We start from the raw sequence: 19,123 nt of genomic DNA, 5'->3' as shown, positions 1-19,123 counted from the left end.
AAAAAATTCCCTTCCTCTTTTCATAACAGAAATACAAGGTACAGATTAAATAACACAGTTCAGACAGAGTCCTATGGCTTCTTAAAAACAGGTAACCCTGGATACAATGATTTTGTAAGTAGACCACCTCAGATACTTAGTTCAACCTGGTTGTTGACCCACTTCACAAGGAGATGGGTGGAAGTCCCCAGACAAAGCCCAATAATTACATTAAGTTGATATTTCTTTTATATAGAACCTATTAATCTAGCTTAGAATACCTTCTGGATGACAGAATGCAAGTGCTTAGTAATTACTTTCCACCCTAAGGATTCCACTTCTCCCACACTTATAAAATCAAACACCTCTGTGGCCAGAAAGTTTGGGTTTAATAAAGGGGATTAAAGAAAGGAGGTTTAAGTTCCAGCTTGTGAAGCGGAACACCAGGTGGAGATCCAGCTGCTCTTGATCGGATCCAGCTCCCTGCTAGTGCACTTACTAAGGGAGGGAAAAGATTGTCCAAGTCCTTGTGCCTCTCCCATCCATGTGGGAGACCTGGATTGAGTTCAGGCTCCTGGCTTCAGCCTGGCCCAGTCCCAGCTGCTGGGCCATTTGGGGAATGAACCAAAGGATGGAAGATCTGTGTGGCTCTGCCTTTCAAATAAATACATCTTGAAAATCAAACACCTTATCCTCACAAAGCACATTTCTCAGAAAAATATCAATCACTATTTAAGACTGATTATTATTATTCAATTCCAAATCAACAAAAAGCAAAGCCATTAGTGTAGCACCCGTGTTTAACAGTCACAGGAACCGGTCAACCTAGAGAAAATTTAAGTCACCAAATTCCTTGTGCATTCATTCTACCTGGCTGCTATCCTGGGCGATCGACTACGTTAAGATTAAGAAGGGCAGCAGGTTCAAAACAGCAGAGAAAAGATGCAGATGTCTATCTTGAAGGAAAAGTTCTCCTCTACTACTTACTGCACAGATATTATTCCTTGAAATACCCAAACGACAGAAATCTACAACTTTGTCTCAGGGACAAAACTTTCTGATTTCAACATGTCAACTGAATTTTAATTTTTTCAGGAAATTTCAGCTTCCTGACTGGCTTTGTTTTGTGACCCGTCCCCTTAGGACTATCCATGGGATGTGTTGACGGGTACTATCTTGCTCGTGACTTGGACTCAACAAACCTTATGGCCTCCTCTTTCTACCCACGACACTGCGGGAATAGCTTTGACCGCGGGATGTGTGCCTGAGAGCATACGGGCTGGGGGCGAGGGGATTCCGCCCAAACAAGGGGCTGCGGCAGGGCCTCGAACCCTCCTCCGTCAGCTAACTGGGCTGCCCTTGGACAGTTTCCAGTTCAGCCGATCACAGATTTCACTTTTAAGGCATCGACGATAAAAGACCGGGTTTTGAGAAATAGGTGCGAAAAAGGTTGGGAACGGGGCCAGGTCCTCCCGCGAAGGCAGCCTCGAGAAAGGGAGCACTTCAACCCACCCTTCCGCCCTCGCTTCCGGGCCCGGACGCTCGGCCCAGCTCCCCGCGGCCGCTCTTCGCGGCGCTCGCTCTGCCCACGTCCCGCGGCCGCACGGCCTGCACGGCCTGCACAGAGCGAAGCAGCGCGGGTTTTCCTCGGAGAGAACCCGCGGCGCCCGCCTGACCCCGCGCTGCGGCGTTACCTGTTGAGGAGCAGGGAAGCAGCGCTGAGACAGAGCAGCAGGAAGCAGAAGAGCGGGTACTGGCGGCAGATCTCGCGTCCCACGTCCAGCCGCAGCCGCTGCTTCAGCTTCCCTACCACACTGCGCACCCAGGGCACCATTTCCCTCGGCACTGCTGATGCTGCGCTACCGGCGGAGGCCGAGGTCGCGGCGACCCCCATCCACCTTCCGCGTCCCCGCCTCGGCGGCACGGGAGCGGACCGCCCGGCCAGCTGCAGCAGCCCCAAGCCCCGCCCCCGCAGTTCCCGTCGCGCGTGCGCGGCCGCCGACCAGAGGCCCGGCCGCAAGACACGCCCAAGGTCGTCACCCGGCACGAGGGGCCCGCCGGAGCGGCGCGTGAGCCCTCCCTGAAGGGACCGGTTCCACCTGCCGCCGACCTTATCCAGAAATGAAGGCGGTAAACGCCTGTATTACGGAAGCGAGGCAGAAAGTAGTGCCCAAGCACAGCGCAAACTGCAGCCCCCGCAGGTGCCGGGCACTGCCGGCGAAGCACCGGAGCTCGCTGGGAACTGTAGTCTTAGCGATCCGAACCTTGGACGGGCGGGGACGCGCAGGCGCACCCCCAGCCACCCTCCACCCCTCCTCACCATACTCGTCTAGCGCCGGGTGAGAACAGGTCTGAGCTTTGCGCAGCGCCCAAGGAAGAGAATAAGGGCTCAGAAGAAGCTTCGAGTCCTTATTGTACAAGGGGCAGACCAGGGACTTGCGGGAGTGGCCCCCGAGTTACGCTGGGCCGCCGCCCCTTGGGGACAGCCTCTTCTGAGCGCTCACGGGCAAGGTGGAGTTTAGTTCACGCTAGCCCCGGGGGCATAACCAAAAAAGCGTGCGAAGCGGAATGGCAGAGTGCCTAGAATAGTCTCTTCAGTAATGCATTACATTTGTAAATTTCGAGTTCTCTCTTCCCTGCTCCTGAGAAACGCAGGAAGACAGCGTAGTAATCGCTAAAACTTACTAGGCGGCGCCCAAAGCACTGCTGACTTTCACACATTGACATCACCTCTAAGTTTCCACTTTTCACAGTTAGTTACCGAGACGGAGAAACTTGGGATAACCGAGCCAGGGAGGCTGGGGTTCAAAGCCGTTGTTTTAGCGTCCCCAAGCCGGCGCTCCCCTGTCTCCTGTCATCTTTTCCCTAGGATCTTATTCTGCAAACGGAGCGGCAAGACATACTCAGAAGTGATTTTAAATGACAAACCACAAGGCGTATGTCGTCTCGGGAATAGTTTCCAATATTACATTCCAGAAACATGGATCATCTTGAATGATGCCATTTTCTGTTATCAGATTGTTCGTTTCCCTCATTGTTGCTAACCGTTTTAAGATCCTTGATAATATTGCCATCCTCGATCATAAATTTATGCATATTTCAAACTATTTTTCTTTAGGAACAACTTCAATAGTTACTGAGTCAGAATGTAATATTAACATTCTTGACTGCCCGATTTCTTTGTAGGATAGTTATACGGTACCAATTACACAGTGGTATATAAACTGTACTTTCACTGATCCCCACTACTATTATTAAACACTGAAAATATACTCATGCCATTCCCATATGTATAGTAAAACATTTGAGGACTACAACCTACATTGTACAATCTACTACTACATCATTGGAAAGCTTAGCACTTCAAAACGTATTGATACCTACTTAAGCATAAATTTCATTTTGCCGATTCTGAGCACCGAACTTAACCAGTTATTAATGCGCATGGCAGAGCTATACTGAGGTGCAAAAACTGTTGATCCACATGTATCAAGTGTGTTCTATGCATCCGAGTGCTATATTGTTTAAAATTTTTGCTTCCCTAAAGGCTTACTCTGAAATTACTGTTTAACTTTCCACCAAGAACCAGTATTTTTAGTTGTATATAAACTAGATATCTTTATAGCACCAATTAAGACTTAACTTTTTCTTATGGTATCTTACCAACAGCATCAGGGTAAGCTAACTTAGGTAAAAATTTATCATATTACTGTTATTAGGAAAAAAAACATTTGCCATGAATTCTTTAAAATCCATACCTTAAATACAAATTTCTGTAGCTACATATTAACAACCTTTATTTCATTTAAATGTTCTCTTTAAGCTTATGGTTTAGTATCCTTTTATATTTACATAGCTTGAATTTTTTTTTCCTAACCTCGTATTGTTTTGAACTTCCTAGAGGGAATATCGGACATCCACAACCAGTCCTCATTCTGAAAACAGCTCCACTTATTAGCAACGTATCATCATTGAGCAAGGTTGACTATTTTCTTAATCTTTACATTTACCACTAAAACAGGTATCTTAATAAGGCTTTAGGGAAGATTAAATTGGGTGGCAAGTCTTATTAAACATAATGCAATACAAAAGTCACTTGAATTTTATCAATTTATGAAAGTGACAAAAAATGAGCTAAATTAGCTTTTATTTCAATAGCTTAAAATGAAAATGACATGAAACCAAAGGTATTAAGATAACTAATAGGGGAAGGGAGTGGGAGGCATGTGGGGAAAAGAACCACTATATTCCTAACGTTGTATCTATGTAAAAATGCATTCATTAAATTAAAAAAAAAAACTTATAGGAAATTGAGGTCTAGTGGTTTATTGCCTGCCCTAAAATTCTAGACCTGCATTGTCCAATACAGTAGCCACTGGTCACATGTGGCTATTGAGCACCTTAATTTGTGCATTGTGTGAAATACACATCAAATTTCAAAGACAGAGTATAAAAACGTAAAATAACTCAATTTTAAAACTTGACTATTGTTTTGGAAATCATGGGATAAAATATCTTTAATGCAGCTAGAAAATTTGAAGTTACATACATGGCTTGCATTATATTTCCACTAGACAGTGCTGCTGTAAACATTATCTGTGAAGATCCAGTAGGATTGAATGTGTGTGTAGATTTCTGATAATTGCTACAATTTTCAGTTGTGTGCTAGAGGTATGCTAACTCTAAAAATCATATATTCATCTAAGGGGCTCAGACATCAAACTGCAATGCAATAATATGTCCATATCTTTAAATGAATATTTATTGAATAGCAAGTAAGTGTAAGGCACTGTGCTAAGATGTGGTGGCAGATACAATCAATTTAGATGCATTTTTCTGACCTCCAAAGGCTTACAATCTAGTGCAGGAGACAAGTCACACATAGAAATGATGTATAATACAGGGCAGGTTTATAAATAGAGGCTGTATTAGTTTTTTCTTTTTAAATGACAGATAATGAGGGAAGGGAAATTTGCAACTGGTGAGGATTCTGAAAAGGCCTGTGGAAGACAATTTCAACAAATAGGACTAATCTTTGCTTTCACTTAATTTTCACAAGTCATGTAGCACTAGGTAGACTATCTAAAATACTTTCACTTAACTTAACCTGATTTTATTTACCCCACCAGCAAACTGCAGACTGTTTTTTATATTGGTACAGGAACTTGGTAATAGTGCTTGAATACCTGAGAACCAGTAACTATGCCTATTAACTTGGATGACCCTGAGTGCAAACCACATTTTAATGTGTTGAGGGCCATTCTTTGTATGGCACAGATGTATGAGCAAAAGGATAGGCGAATACATTTTACACTACTCCTAGGAGCCATTTCAGTCCCTATCAAGAGATAACTCCTATAATCTGGAGCACAATCTCTCATCACAGAAGCATTTTCAAAGCTGTTTTTTCATTTCAAATGATATTCACATTCTACCTTTTGTGACATTTCTAATGTCATCTCTATAGCCTTAATTTTACATTCCATAATACCCTCTTCTCACAATTTATTCCTATCAACCTCTGGATCTAAATATTAAAGGAGTTGCCAAACTTTCTTTACTTGAATATTCTTTTCCTTGATTTTAAGAGGACCTCATTACAATGAAGAACGTGTTCAAATGAACGAACTGGAATGTTAAGGGATTTCTGAATGGGGCTCCAGGCAAAATGTTCAAAATGGAGTTATTGTCACCTTTTAACTTTTTTTTTTGGTGACCCCTGAGGCTGAACCTCCATTAGGAAGGCAGGAAGAACTCAACTTTACAGAGTTAGTGGCTTAACCATAAATACTCCTGGGGTAGGCCGGTGCCGCGGCTCACTAGGCTAATCCTCCGCCTTGCGGCACCAGCACACCGGGTTCTAGTCCCGGTCAGGGCGCAGGATTCTGTCCCAGTTGCCCCTCTTCCAGGCCAGCTCTCTGCTATGGCCCAGGAGTGCAGTGGAGGATGGCCCAAGTGCTTGGGCCCTGCACCCCATGGGAGACCAGGAGAAGCACCTGGCTTCTGGCTCAGCGCGGTGCGCTGGCTGCAGCGCGCCGGCCATTGGAGGGTGAACCAATGGCAAAAGGAAGACCTTTCTCTCTGTCTCTCACTGTCCACTCTGCCTGTCAAAAAAAAAAAAAAAAAAAAAAAAACCACAACACTCCTGGGGTAAAAGCTGTTTTATAATTGATTCTGGGTGGTTCCATTATGTTAGCACCAAGAAAAAGATTATGTACTTCATACTTGTCATTGTATTCCTATATTATGATGGAATAGCCATCCCCAAACCTCACTCTCACAAAAGTAAGTAGAACTGGTTTTAACTTCAGAAAATGTAAATTTTATTTAGTAACTGCTTGGATATACTCACCTTTGATGGGACTAGAAAAGGCACTTATAATCTAAGCCCATTATTATTTTGTATAAAATGGCAATGCTTGTATCTGCTCCAAAGTATCACTTAAATAAGGAAAACACTTCATCTTATTTGTTAGAAACAATGGCTTCTATTCATTAAAAAAAAAATTAACTATCACTTAAGTTTAAATATAGCTTTCACCTGACCTCATAAGTTTTGAAAATATTTGGGAAAGACTTTACTATCTCCCCTCTTACTTCTCACCAGGTATTTCCTAACATAAAAATTAAACTTGACAAAGCATCTACAAATAGTGTAAATCAATTTTTACCTTCACTGAAGACATTTTTTCCTATTTAAATAAACTGATTACAGCTATGAGAAAATGAAACAGGGCCAGTGCTGTGGCATAGTGGGTAAAGCCACTGCTTGCAGGGCCAGGACTCGATGTGTGTGCCAGTTTGAAAACATAAACAATACAGTATAGCTAAATAGAAACTGAATTTTGAAAATCTTTTGTTGAAAATTTTATTGGAAACTTCCTTCTGTATCTTCAAAAAGGTTTCTTTAACTCACATGAACACAAGACAGTATCAATTTGGGCATTATCAGAAAGCTGTATGGTCTGTGCTCTTCAATTTCATAAAGCAGTTCAAAATGTAACCTTAAGAATTGAAGATAATTAAGAATTCTACTGTCCCCAGATGTTGAGAAGTTCCATCACTCCCATTTTCAGTTAAATACATATATACACAAACACATATACATATGAAAGATTATTTCATCCCCACCCAGGTATTTCTTGAGGCTAAAGAAAGCTTCACTACTAAAATGCTCACAAATACTGATGGCAATACTGAAATAATTTTTGTGGGTTTCACTAGCTTTAAAATTGAGATATTGACAATATTCTTTACATAGCTCCTTTTCAAATACTGGTTTTCAAATGTTACAAACAATGCATTATTCTTACATTGGTTTAAGTCTACTCATACATGTAGCCTCTGTCAAGTTTCATAGCTTTATTTCTTTCTACTATAGTAAAACAAAATACAAAACTTTATCATGATGGAGGTTGGGAAGGTTGTGATTGCCATAAACAAAAAATGAATTGGAAGAGTAGCAGTAATTTAAATGGCTTGATTATGATTCTTGCTAATACATATACTGGATTTTCAAATGTTGCTAAATGTTTTAAAACTGATTTTTCTCTTGAGGTTATCTTTAAGTAGAGGTTGATAAATTGTGACTAGTAAGTAGCTGTAATACAAGCCTACAATAAACAAAAAATAACTAATAACCTTATTTATCCTTCAAAAGGCAAAACTAGGATTTGCTGATAGTTTTAAAGTTCCTACACCAAGATTTTGCCTATTTTGACTGAAGAGGATTTCTGAGGGATTGGCTTTGGGTGGGTTAGAACTCCCAAATCACCAGAAATGTGGGGTGAACCAAACACAAGACAAGTAGTTTGAGATAGTATTAATGTAAGTTGACGCTAAAAGGATAAACTGGGACCAAATTATACATTACATGTGTGGCACTTTTTTTCTATCAGTGCTGATATAGACTAGAGCTAGATGTGTAACAGTATACTTGAATGTGCCACTTAAAAATGTAATCTTACCTCATAATATATTTGAAAATAAGGAGTTCAGTCAGATCTTAACTTCCTAAACTTGGATAGAAGACATTTCGGGCCTATTCAGAAATATAAATGATTAAGTTTGACTAGATATGATGAAAGGAATTAAGTAGACATAATTGCAAAGAGCACTCAAATGTGTACAGCAGACAGCTGAAATGCAGACTGTACATAACAGATCAAGTAAGCCTTGATACTAAAACAGTACACAAATATGTGATATGAAGCTGTAATGTGGTTGAAATCAGAGATCAAAATAGAGGAAATAAGAACAGTCAAAAATAAATGATTAAGATAACTAGCAATGTTTCAGTGAGACTTTTTAAGAAGATTGATGCAATGTGCTTAAGTGCCACGTAGGTTCAAGTAATGAGAATCTATTTTCCTATCATGACTATTGTTTTCTGTTACAACTTTGGGGGGAAAGAGGAAAACTCACTTAAAGCGGCTTCATTCAAAAGCCACCCAGCTCATTAGAAAAAAGTACAATAAAATGCTTTACTCTAATGAAATATATAGGGTTTCAACGCAAAAGGCAGTTTACTAAGGGGGAGAGGGAGACATCCTGATACTAATGCTATTTTGGATTGTGTGAGTATGATGTCCTGATGATTTTGAGAGAATATTTTAATTAGTAAGATTTAGGTTCATTTAGCAGTTAGACTGCCTTGTATTTTCTCATCTGGCTCACTGAATTAAGAACTTTGCTTAGAATTTCACAACCAAGAAAGATTTGAAACTAATACTTATTTCAATTACTGCATTAACACAGTAATTTCAGAAATTTGGAAAGTAATTTGGAATAATGGCTTGTGGCCTATAATGAGGTATTTGATGGTCTTCTTCCTTAGAGTACACAGGCTCCAAAGTTAGCTTCCTTAACTTTAAGATAAATATTTACCCTCTTTCCCTCAGAGTAACTATCACAAAAATAATGTACCCAAAATGTTCATACATGTAAAATATCACAGAGAAGTCTTTTAATGTAAATAAACCTTGCAATTTGTGAAACTAACCCTTCCCAACAAAAGTATAAATGGAGCAAAAAAAAAAAAAATCCTCTAGGATTAATTTCCCTAAAAACAAACTCTCTCATACAATGTTGAGGACTGGAAAAGTATCCAGAATATGTCTTTTTACAGATAAGGAAACTGAAGCCCAGAGATTAAACATGTATGTTTGTAGTTGCTTTCATTAAATATTTCAATGACTGAAAAAGCTTTTCATGCAGAACTACTGAAAAAGGTGAAATTATCTAAGTCATAAAACTCCAGTATTGCACATATATTTCACATCAGCAACCTACCCCTTGGAACTTCATGTGAAAAATGAATATACAGACATACACGGCTTATTAGAATGAGAAAACTCCATGAATACCAAAGACATCAGTGTAGTCATCTAATAACTGCTCTATGTCCATCAGTTTTAATTCAGTACCCAGATCTACTAACTTGACTAGAATTAATTATTTTTCTCTTTAGATTCCTGGTATGTACATACATATTGCTTTTGGCAGGCCACATATCACCATTTTAAAATTAGCCACTATTTTTGGTACCAAAAACTTTCAAAGTCATTTTTTCCCTTGCTATCAGCCAATTAATATTTAACATAAGATATAAATAAGAACTAATGTTTAAATATTTTGAAAATGTCTATAATAGACCAAAAAACTGAAGATGATTGACTTGGTTTGTGTAGAAACACTTCAAAGAATTCAGACTCAGACAATATAGAGCATATTCAGAATGGTATGATTATAGGCTAGACTCTAATCAAATTGAGAGACCAGTGGTACCAAAACATACCAAAAGTATGTTCCACAAGAGGTTAACATGGTGTCTCATCAAATCAGTCCAAGCCTTTCAAAATAATCTATTTTGCCCAACCACAATTCATTGAATTCACATCCTTAGTCTTAAAATGTCCTCTATGTATCCTAGCATGCTAGATGCTACATTCTTTTCAACTAAGATAAATTTTTCTTAAGACAACGGATTTTAAATGAGCAATGGATGTAAAATACATTAAGATGATTTTCTCCTGATATCCAGAATAATGTACACCATATTATATTTTACTACCCAGTTCTACTTAAAAAAAAAAACTTTCTATATACCAAAATACAAGATAAATACATATTTCCCCATATAAAAAATGAGGCTCATACTAATTTTGCACATGCATGCTTACAAAGAACAAGAACCATTTTCCATGGGAAGGATAAGTGAGACGGAAAGACCTGGTTTATAGTGTAGATGACCAATACTTTGAGAGCCTACGACCCTTCTCAAAATATACAACCTGGAAAAGATTAAAACTTCTAATTGGGATAGTATCTTGCCTACCCTCCTGCTAGAAATAAACCTGAGTCTTTATTCTCACACTCAGAACTTCTAGTCAACCATCTCAATAGATAGGTCCAGTACTACCAGAAACACGAAAATAATCAGTGTGAATATTTCAAACTACAAGAAACTAGTTAAAGAAATCCCTAGCAATCAAGAGTGATCAACACAGTACATAAATGAGAATTGCAGTACTGCTGAAATTTAGTCTATGTATACACTAGAATGCAATCCTGCATATCTGTAAAGTAGAAAAGGCTTCAGTGATAAATGAGGAAGTTTAAGAATCAGGAAATTAATCCGGCCAGCATCATGGCTCACTAGGCTAATCCTCTGCCTGCGGCGCCGGCACCCCAGGTTCTAGTCCCGGTTGCTCCTCTTCCAGTCCAGCTCTCTGCTGTGGCCCGGAAAGGCAGTGGAGGATGGCCAAAGTCCTTGGGCCCTGCAACCGCATGGGAGACCAGGAGGAAGCACCTGGCTCCTGGCTTCTAATCAGCCGGCCGTAGTGGCCATTTGGGGGGTGAAACAACGGAAAAGGAAGACCTTTCTAACTCTGTCAAAAGAAAAAAGAAAATTAATCCAATTCTTCCTATCCAAGCTCAAGAAACAGAAAAGAGGGAAAGTCAAAAGCAAAATTTTCAGCAACTATTCCTTGAGATTTCACGTTAAAGGCAATATAAAACAACTATACAGTGTGTTACGAAACTTCAAAAAAAGGACAAGAAAAAAATCTCAACATCTGCAAAAGAAAAAGATTAGCTACAAAGGACTATATTCAAACCAGACTGAGTAGTGCTGGACTCCCAAGTTCTGGTGGAAAATTACATTGAAGCTTGAATTCTAAATCCAAACCACCCATCCAAGAAGGATGAGACATGTTCCCAGACAGAGGATTGTTTGCAGTCCATTCTACCTTTGTCAAGCTATTACCTGAAAGTATAACATAGCAAGAAGACATGTAAATCTAAGAGGAAACTATGGAACCTAACAAACAGCGGAACTCAGCACTGAGGTGGAAAAAGAGGAAACCCAGGACACAGCACAGCAACAGTATCTTACCTTCATTTCTGGGAACAGGTAAATAAATGTAATTAGAAACTCCCGGCTACTCCTCTTCTGATACAACTCCCAGCTACAGCCTGGGAAAGCAGTGGAACATGGCCCCCAAGTGCTTGGATTCCTGCACCCGTGGGAGACCCCGATGAAGCTCCTGGCTTTGGATAGGCCCTGCCACTTGGGGGGGTGAACCAACAGAAGACCTGTCTCTCCCTCTCAAATAAATAAAAAAGCCATGGGTTTAAAAACTAAGTTTGTAAGAAAAAGGGGGGCCAGCACTGTGGCATAGTGGGTAAAGCCACCGCCTGCAGTGCCGGTATCCCTTAGGGGCGCCGGTTCAAGTCTTGGGTGCTCCACTTCCCATCCAGCTCTCTGCTATGGCCTGGGAAAGAGGTGGAAGATGGCTGAGGCACTTGGGGCCCTGCACCCCTGTAGGAGACCTGGAAGAAGCTCCTGGCTCCAGGATTCGGATCAGCGCAGCTCCAGCCGTTGCAGATGAACCAGCAGATGGAAGACCTCACTATCTGCCTCTGTTTAACTCTTTCAAATAAATATTTTAAAAAGTCATACTTCGTATTTTTAGTAATGGCCTGGATCTAAGCAAATGAAGAAACATAAATTAACTCTTAGAACTTTGCCCTCCGAAAGGCGAAAAAGAATTATCAATGAATCTATACACATTATGCATGATGACTGCTGTTTTTGGCCTTACTTGGTTTTAGAGGCAAGGTATAAAATAATCAGCTGTATAGAGTTAAAACCTGACAAAAGACAGCTAAGAGGAACTGGGAGATGAAGGAAACGTATTGTGTGTGCAGTTTTCTTTATATGAGAAGCAGATAGTTACCAAAACTAAAAGAGGCTTTTAAGTGTAATTCAAGTAATAAACTGCATTTAAAAGTTGTGCAAGAATAGGATTCTAAAATTCCTCAGAAAGGGTGAAAACTACTGCTTAAATGTAGTTATTAGAAGTAGTAAAACAGATACCCACTCTCTGGAAGTGCACTATAATGTGAACAGACTTGCATATCTTGTGCTGTTTGAACATTTTTGGGTTTGGCGGTTTTACACTTTTTAAAAGTACCATCAAGTGTTATAAACATAAACATCACCTTTTCCCATCACTGTGGAATAATTTTGATTTTAAAAATGTCAGATCAACATGATCTTCATAATCTTAAAACATCAGTTTTCATTGTTAAAAGCCATGTCAAACTCAGCTCAAAACGTTCGATTTCCAAGTTATATCATATTTAACTAATTTCATCAAATAAACTAATTTACAGCAAACTGAAAAACATTTCAAAAAATTTTTTAATGTCTGCCTAGCACCATCAATTTAGATTTCCCTGCCCTCTAGGAGCTTCCATTCTAAAAACCGGCAAAAAGAAAAAAAAATCATAGAGAAGTAACTCAATGGCCAGAGTATATAATTTAAGGAAACTCAACAAGTGATACACTAAGTACAGCTAAGTCAAACTGAGTAACATTTTCTATTCCATGCCCCAATTTTGTAGATGCTCTTCTAAGTACATCTTCAGGAAGCCTAAATACCACCTAGTAAATTCAAAACAAAAGGTTTTTCAAGTTTAAGTGTATAGAGGGAATTGTGTCTGTTTTAGTATCAGAGGGTTCTTAATAATTCAATTTCTTCTAACTTTTATGAACTTATTACTGTTTCAAGAAAAAAAGCAAAGGATAAACTAAATTTGTCCAAAGTGTTTTGCATTACATAGACAAGTGACTAGATAACTAAAAGTGTATTTGGCTGAATTTTAGCTATGATCTTTGAGATATTGTTTTCTAGTTTTCCTCCAAACATTCCAAATACTAAGTATACTGATAACACAATTAGGATCTGTTTCTCTAATTTCTCATGATACATTCAGTTAAAAGCAATTTTAGAGGCCTAATTCCGTCTTCCAATTAAAGCAACCAAAATGACTACTGACATGAGAACATTCTTTTAAAAGTGAAGTCTAAGGACTTGGCTACTATACAGGATGCACCTAGCTTTAGTAATTTTGCCTTCAAATGATACAGTATTTGTGATATATACTACATAATTATTCAACATTCATATTTAAAATTAATTGCACTAAATGAGCCACATCACGGCGACAGTTCAGAACTCTTCCAGCATATGATGGTGTTTGCAGATGTGTTAAGGCCTTACTTTATCATGTGAAATCTATAGTACTTTCCTACAAATTTTATATTAATGTCAACAAAATTCTTTACTTGATCTATGGTAATGCCTTGTCCACACCAAATCCTTTGCCATTTTGCCTTGTAAAAGCAAAGACTGGCTTGTAGTTCACAAATGACAGAGGATACCAATTCCATTAAGTATCCTAAAATTCTCTGCAAAGCAACTTGAAAGTTTGTGTCACAAGGATCTCCTTTTGAGAACACAGGTTAAAGTCTAAGGCAAGAAATGATAAATCATAAATATTAAAGAGCTTTAACACTTTATAGACAAAGTAAAAAGAGATCACTGATTATAATAAATTATTCTAAAATTATCCTAACTTTATTGGTTGTTAAAAACATTTTAAACTATTAACATTTGGACACTAATTTCCAAACTTATTAAGACATCTTTCAAACCTAAAAAAGCTCAATCGAATTTCCAGACCAAATCTTGTTTTCACTGATTAAATTTTAGAAATCTTATGTAGCAGCTAAACTCCACACTAAAGTGAGTCTTGTCCTGATGTTAACTGGTCAAAACTACCTCTACTGCTCCCCATCACCAAGAAATATTAAGGCTGTGACCAAACCCCTGAATGTATTTATAAATCCCTCATTCTGACAATGATTTGACAGCTTAGCTTAATAAATACACTTAAACTGAATCTACCTACTGAACCTCATTTGCGGTTATCATTAAATGTTCATTTTATTCAGATGTTTATTCTCCTCTCCTGAGTTATTCAGTCTCAAATCTTCAGAGAAATTTTATTTGCCAGCGATAGAAAAGAACACTGCACAGTGGGCCATGTTCCCAGAAAACCAGAATTAAATTACCATTAACTTCATCAAATCCAAAGACATGTACATGACCACAGGATATTTCCATCAACAATTAAAATTAAGTGAAGACCAGCCCAATATTTATTCTATACACCTCCCATTCATGTGCCTGCAATTGAGGATATCTTGGGGATTTTCTTTTTTTAACCAATGACTAGATTTTTTAAATGTATAAGATAATCCAAAAGCAAGACAGATCTCTAATGACTCCCAAATGTCTATTTAAAAGCTGTTAAGTGAAAAATGAAATGGAGGACACTCACAATAATTCTTGGACTCCTGGAGATCCTAAGACATGCTACAAAAATAGGTCTTTATTCTTAGGAAAATATAGTCAGAGCTAGCTTCCTTATGCTATACATAAAATCTTAACATCAGAGGCAGTACAGATAGTACAGATAGTTTTGAACTGATCTCCAAACAAGCACAAATCCACTACGTTGAAAAGAACAGTTAATTTGAGGTTTTTGGCAAAAGACAGTACTTCACACATCTAATCCAAATCAAAGAGCCTGCAGACAGTTTTCAGTGAGATGAAAGGAATGAAATAAATATAAATTCTATGGATAAATAAATGTCAAGACAATTTAAATAAGCTAACGGAACTAATATTTTTAAACAAAAATACTAGTCAGGTAACAAGCTTTTGTTTCTCAATGTCAGAATCTAAATGTTTACCAGACTACTGTTAATATCTTTAAAAACCTAATCTTTGACCCAGAGTGTTAGTAATACTGATTTGCATTTGCAAAGATTGTTTTTCCAACTGAATGCTTGTGGTCCTCAAAAGGTATTTTAATATTACTGAAGGCAGACTGTGGTGCTAACAGAATTTAAGTCTCAAGTATTTTTTTTTTTTTTAAGTGACAGACTCTAAAGTCAGTCTACTAATTTTCCCAGGTAAAAAAAATGCAAGAATTGATTTATAACTAGCATATTTAGTGGCATGCCCTATTGAGTGGTATGGTTACTAAGTAATAACTACACCTTAAACACCATCCCAGTCTGTTTCTTTTATGTATTGCTACTTATTCATTAACTTCATACCCACCACTGAGTTCCTATGGTCAGGTAAAAATTTTATGGTATGCATGAAAAAACTGTCATGGTGGGTACTGTTCAAAGTTCTAGAGACTGGAACAATCATTTATTGTAGGATTAGCTCCCTCTCCTAAATGCATGAAGCCGTTCTTTTCTGTTTCTCCCCTTAAAATAAAGGCTACATGTCATGGTGATCTTTTGCCACATTTTTGATTAACTTTTGGCTACATGAAAAAACTTGTAGTGAATTTGTCAATTTTGCTCATCTAGCTTGAAGTTCAACCTAATTCTTTTCAAATATCTTATACAAACGGAATGCCCCAGATTACCCCATCAATCCATTTCTATGTTGTTCCTATTTTATGAGGAAGATGTTTTATGTTTTTTGTTAAGATTTGTTATCAGTAGAAAAGTTTGTCATGTTACACATGTTACCATGAGAGTGCAACAGCTCTTGTTTGTGAATTCTCCCTTCTTTTTAAACATCTGATTAAGCTGCAAAGGCTGAAAATCTTCCACAAAAAGCATGCTTGGGAGAATAGAGACAACACAGTTTTCTCACAAAGTAACTTTCTGAAAACTGATTAAAACTAAATTTATGAACACTTTTGATTGCAAGTAGTCTGCAGAAACAAAATCTTGTGTATGTTTGGGTTAGGTAACTCAAGTTTTTTTTTTAACAATCAGAATGTTTTAAGGAAACATTTTAGATCCCAAGAAAGGGACCTGACTCTTAGATTTAGGACCCTTTCCTTGACAATATGTACAAAATTTCTTTAACTTGCCATGTGTCCATTCTTTGAAGCTGTCAAAGCCAAGAACCCATAAACAAATCACAAATAGCAATAACCTACATTAATTAACATCCCCCCTTTAACATGTTGACATTTTTACTAAAGGATTATTTTTGCATTTCCATTTCTTATATCCCATGACATTCCATATAAATTGCATTATTGCTTTATAGGCCACACAACATTCAAAAGTATGTTTATATGCATTGCCTGTTTTCCTTGATGTCTGTTAACAGTTTGATACTCATTTTACTACAGAAATTTAAGGTTGAAAATACCTGTTAGTATTTCTTGTCAGAACTTAATTGTTCACATCACTAATCACTACATGCATATTTAGCTCTGATTATATTGCTCAAAAACTGCACCCATTATCAGAACAGTGCAAATGATATTTAATTTTAAAAGTAATTATAATGGCTTGAATTCAAAGTTATTCAAATGAACACTGTCAAGTAATTTCACTTGAGTGTATACATATTTCATCATCAATGTTTACATTACCCTTCTTTACGTATAACCATCAATTCTTCACAATTTCTTTACATCAGTTTTCTTTCCCAAGTCCCCAAACTGAGAATGCCAAATAGTCTTGGAAGTCCACAGCTTCGTATTTTAATGTTTTCTTAAGAACACATTTGTGAACTCACAAAAGTGTTCATCTTTCAACTTTGAAAATGCAGTTTTTAGTTAAGTCAAACAATCCTGTTCTAAAATCCCAACAAATAAATCTGAGAATTAACTTAAACACCTTGACAGTGTCCCTTAAAAATGGTACGACAGTAAAGTGCCCATAGGCATGGCAATGACCTCTTGGATGGGATCATTTAACTCCTTGGAACTGGAAAATGCCAGTACCAAGGATTACACTGAGATTCAATTTTACTGAAGGCTACATTTAGTTTACCCACTTTCCACAACCTAGCATATTCATTATGGTAGAATGAAATGTAAATGTTTTGTGTAGCCCTCAATCTCACACTAAGATTTGAGAGAGATGTACTTTTAAAAAGCACGGGGTAATAATATATAAAATCAGTGGCAGAAAGTTTCATTAAGCACCAAGAACTAATTTTGTCACCCCATACTCATTTTGTAGGTAAGTTTCAACAACCGGCAAGGCACATTTACATATATTCCAATGAATACTTATTGACAAATTTTTAAATTACACTCTATGTCCCAGCTATCCCAGTAACTGACATACAACATACTAAAATGGTTTATTAAGATAACAAAAAACCAATTAATGGGAAACATACAGGCTATTGGCAACCACTATTCTAAAATTATGTAAGTACAAATAAACATACTGAAATGTGTGCAATTCTAAGTTTTTAAACCAGAAGATTTCTACACTAACACACATTTATATTAATGACACATAAAAAAAATAAAAACTTTATTACAAAAATAAGTTACACTCGCCTCCAGCTTACAGTATAAAACAATTTTATTTGCAGGAATGCAAAATGATTGTTTGCCATGAGCATTTTGAACATATGACATGTCTAATTTTCTTGTTAAATTTGCATTTACTGGGGAACTGGTGTGTATAAAACCTTAATTAAGTATAAGCTCTGATCTTCATCGTGGTGCCTATTGGGTTTATGTGATATAACTGCAGTATCCCTTTGGGGAAGGGGAGAAGGGATTTATTTACACCAAGTCCTAATTAAACTATAATTTTACTTTTGACTTTAAGCTATCAACTTAGGACTTGGCAAAAAATTTTTTGAGGGTGATTCAATAGAGGATGCTTCACCACTGAACACTCACTGTCATCAAGGTGCTTTAGAAAATTAAAAACATAGCACAAATGATTGTACTCTACTCTACAAGTTATCATGACCTGCATAAGAAATGGAAAGCTGATTCACATTTTTACAGTGATCAGCAGTAAGAAATGCACTAATGAAACATACCTTTTACCTAAAAAGCTAAACTACAGCCATATACTAATTTCTATGATTTATGAAAAAACTTCAAAATATCCAAATGTCAGGCTTTGCTGTACAATTGTCAGTTTTAGTCTGACTTTTTATAAAGGGACACTGCAGTATTTAGTACAAGTTCGGATGCACTTTTTTTGAACATCTGATGTCTTACAAAAGTAACATCTTGCTAAACTATTATACATCCAAATAACTACAATATCTGAAGAAGCAAGGCTGCTTTTTCAGCCACAAAATACGACAAAAGCAAGGCCTGTTATGATGGTCATGAGGAAGTCTTACAAGCCTCTGAAACTAAAGGCAACTAAGAATGTTACATTTGGTATATTAAAATCTTACCCTCATATCATATTTAACAAGCCTTGCTTTTATCTACAAAGATTTTTCTATGTACAGTACAGACAGGGTATAGTTCAATCCTCTGCTACTGAGGTAGTTAACCAACCCTTTAAAAAAGGTTCTGAAAAGAACCACTATCTGGAATGCCTGACTAACCAGCTCTGATGATTACACCTGAAACTGCATATCTGAACACAATTCAAAAGTGATTATTACTATAAAAAGATATAGACAATCATGATTAACCTTGGTGAGCAGAAATAAAATTTAAGGATACCAACAGTGGAATTCATCTATACCACTGCAATAAAATTTAAATGCACAAATTCAAGATAATATTTCAGAATACCACTGCTGGGATCCTTAATTTAAAAAAACAGGGGAAAAATCTACTTAGAGCAGATTTTTTAAAGAGAAGAACTTTATTCTTTATTAAGATACCATGCTAGAAGTTATGAAGGATTTCTGTTGGAACACATTTGGAAAATAGAGTAGCTTTAGTTTAATAACTTGCACTGCAGAGAAAATTGTTAAAGAAATTCATATCAAAGTCCAAGTATTAGTTCAATGTCCCGTATTTGATTCCA

General features: G+C 37.5%; 2 protein-coding genes across 22 annotated transcripts in view; both read right to left on the bottom strand.

The window, feature by feature from the left end:
• The window catches only part of SNX14 (sorting nexin 14), a 98,661-nt gene extending 96,600 nt beyond the window's left edge, over nucleotides 1-2,061 (bottom strand). For 4 of the 16 annotated variants that reach the window (XM_070073814.2, XM_070073809.2, XM_070073811.2 and 1 more), the window contains exon 1: nucleotides 1,674-1,953. Coding sequence is in view for 4 of the 16 variants with exons in the window: in XM_051854506.3 (XP_051710466.1) it covers nucleotides 1,674-1,873 (200 nt within the window). In the remaining 12 variants the exon portion in view is untranslated. Of the gene's footprint in view, nucleotides 1-1,673 lie in introns of all 16 variants that reach the window. The other 12 variants (XR_016233881.1, XR_016233883.1, XM_051854508.3 and 9 more) reach the window with 10 other exon arrangements.
• Nucleotides 2,062-14,701: 12,640 nt separating this feature from the next.
• The window catches only part of SYNCRIP (synaptotagmin binding cytoplasmic RNA interacting protein), a 35,506-nt gene continuing 31,084 nt past the window's right edge, over nucleotides 14,702-19,123 (bottom strand). For all 6 annotated transcript variants that reach the window (XM_070073816.2, XM_070073817.2, XM_008263175.5 and 3 more), the window contains one exon: nucleotides 14,702-19,123. This exon is cut by the window's right edge. The gene's annotated coding sequence lies outside the window, so the exon portion shown is untranslated.

Source organism: Oryctolagus cuniculus, chromosome 5 (genome assembly GCF_051225735.1).
Source record: "Oryctolagus cuniculus isolate XC-2025 breed Fujian yellow rabbit chromosome 5, ASM5122573v1, whole genome shotgun sequence".
Taxonomy (NCBI): domain Eukaryota; kingdom Metazoa; phylum Chordata; class Mammalia; order Lagomorpha; family Leporidae; genus Oryctolagus; species Oryctolagus cuniculus.
The sequence above is the reverse complement of the archived record's forward strand: the minus strand, read 5'-3'. Positions and strand labels throughout refer to the sequence as shown.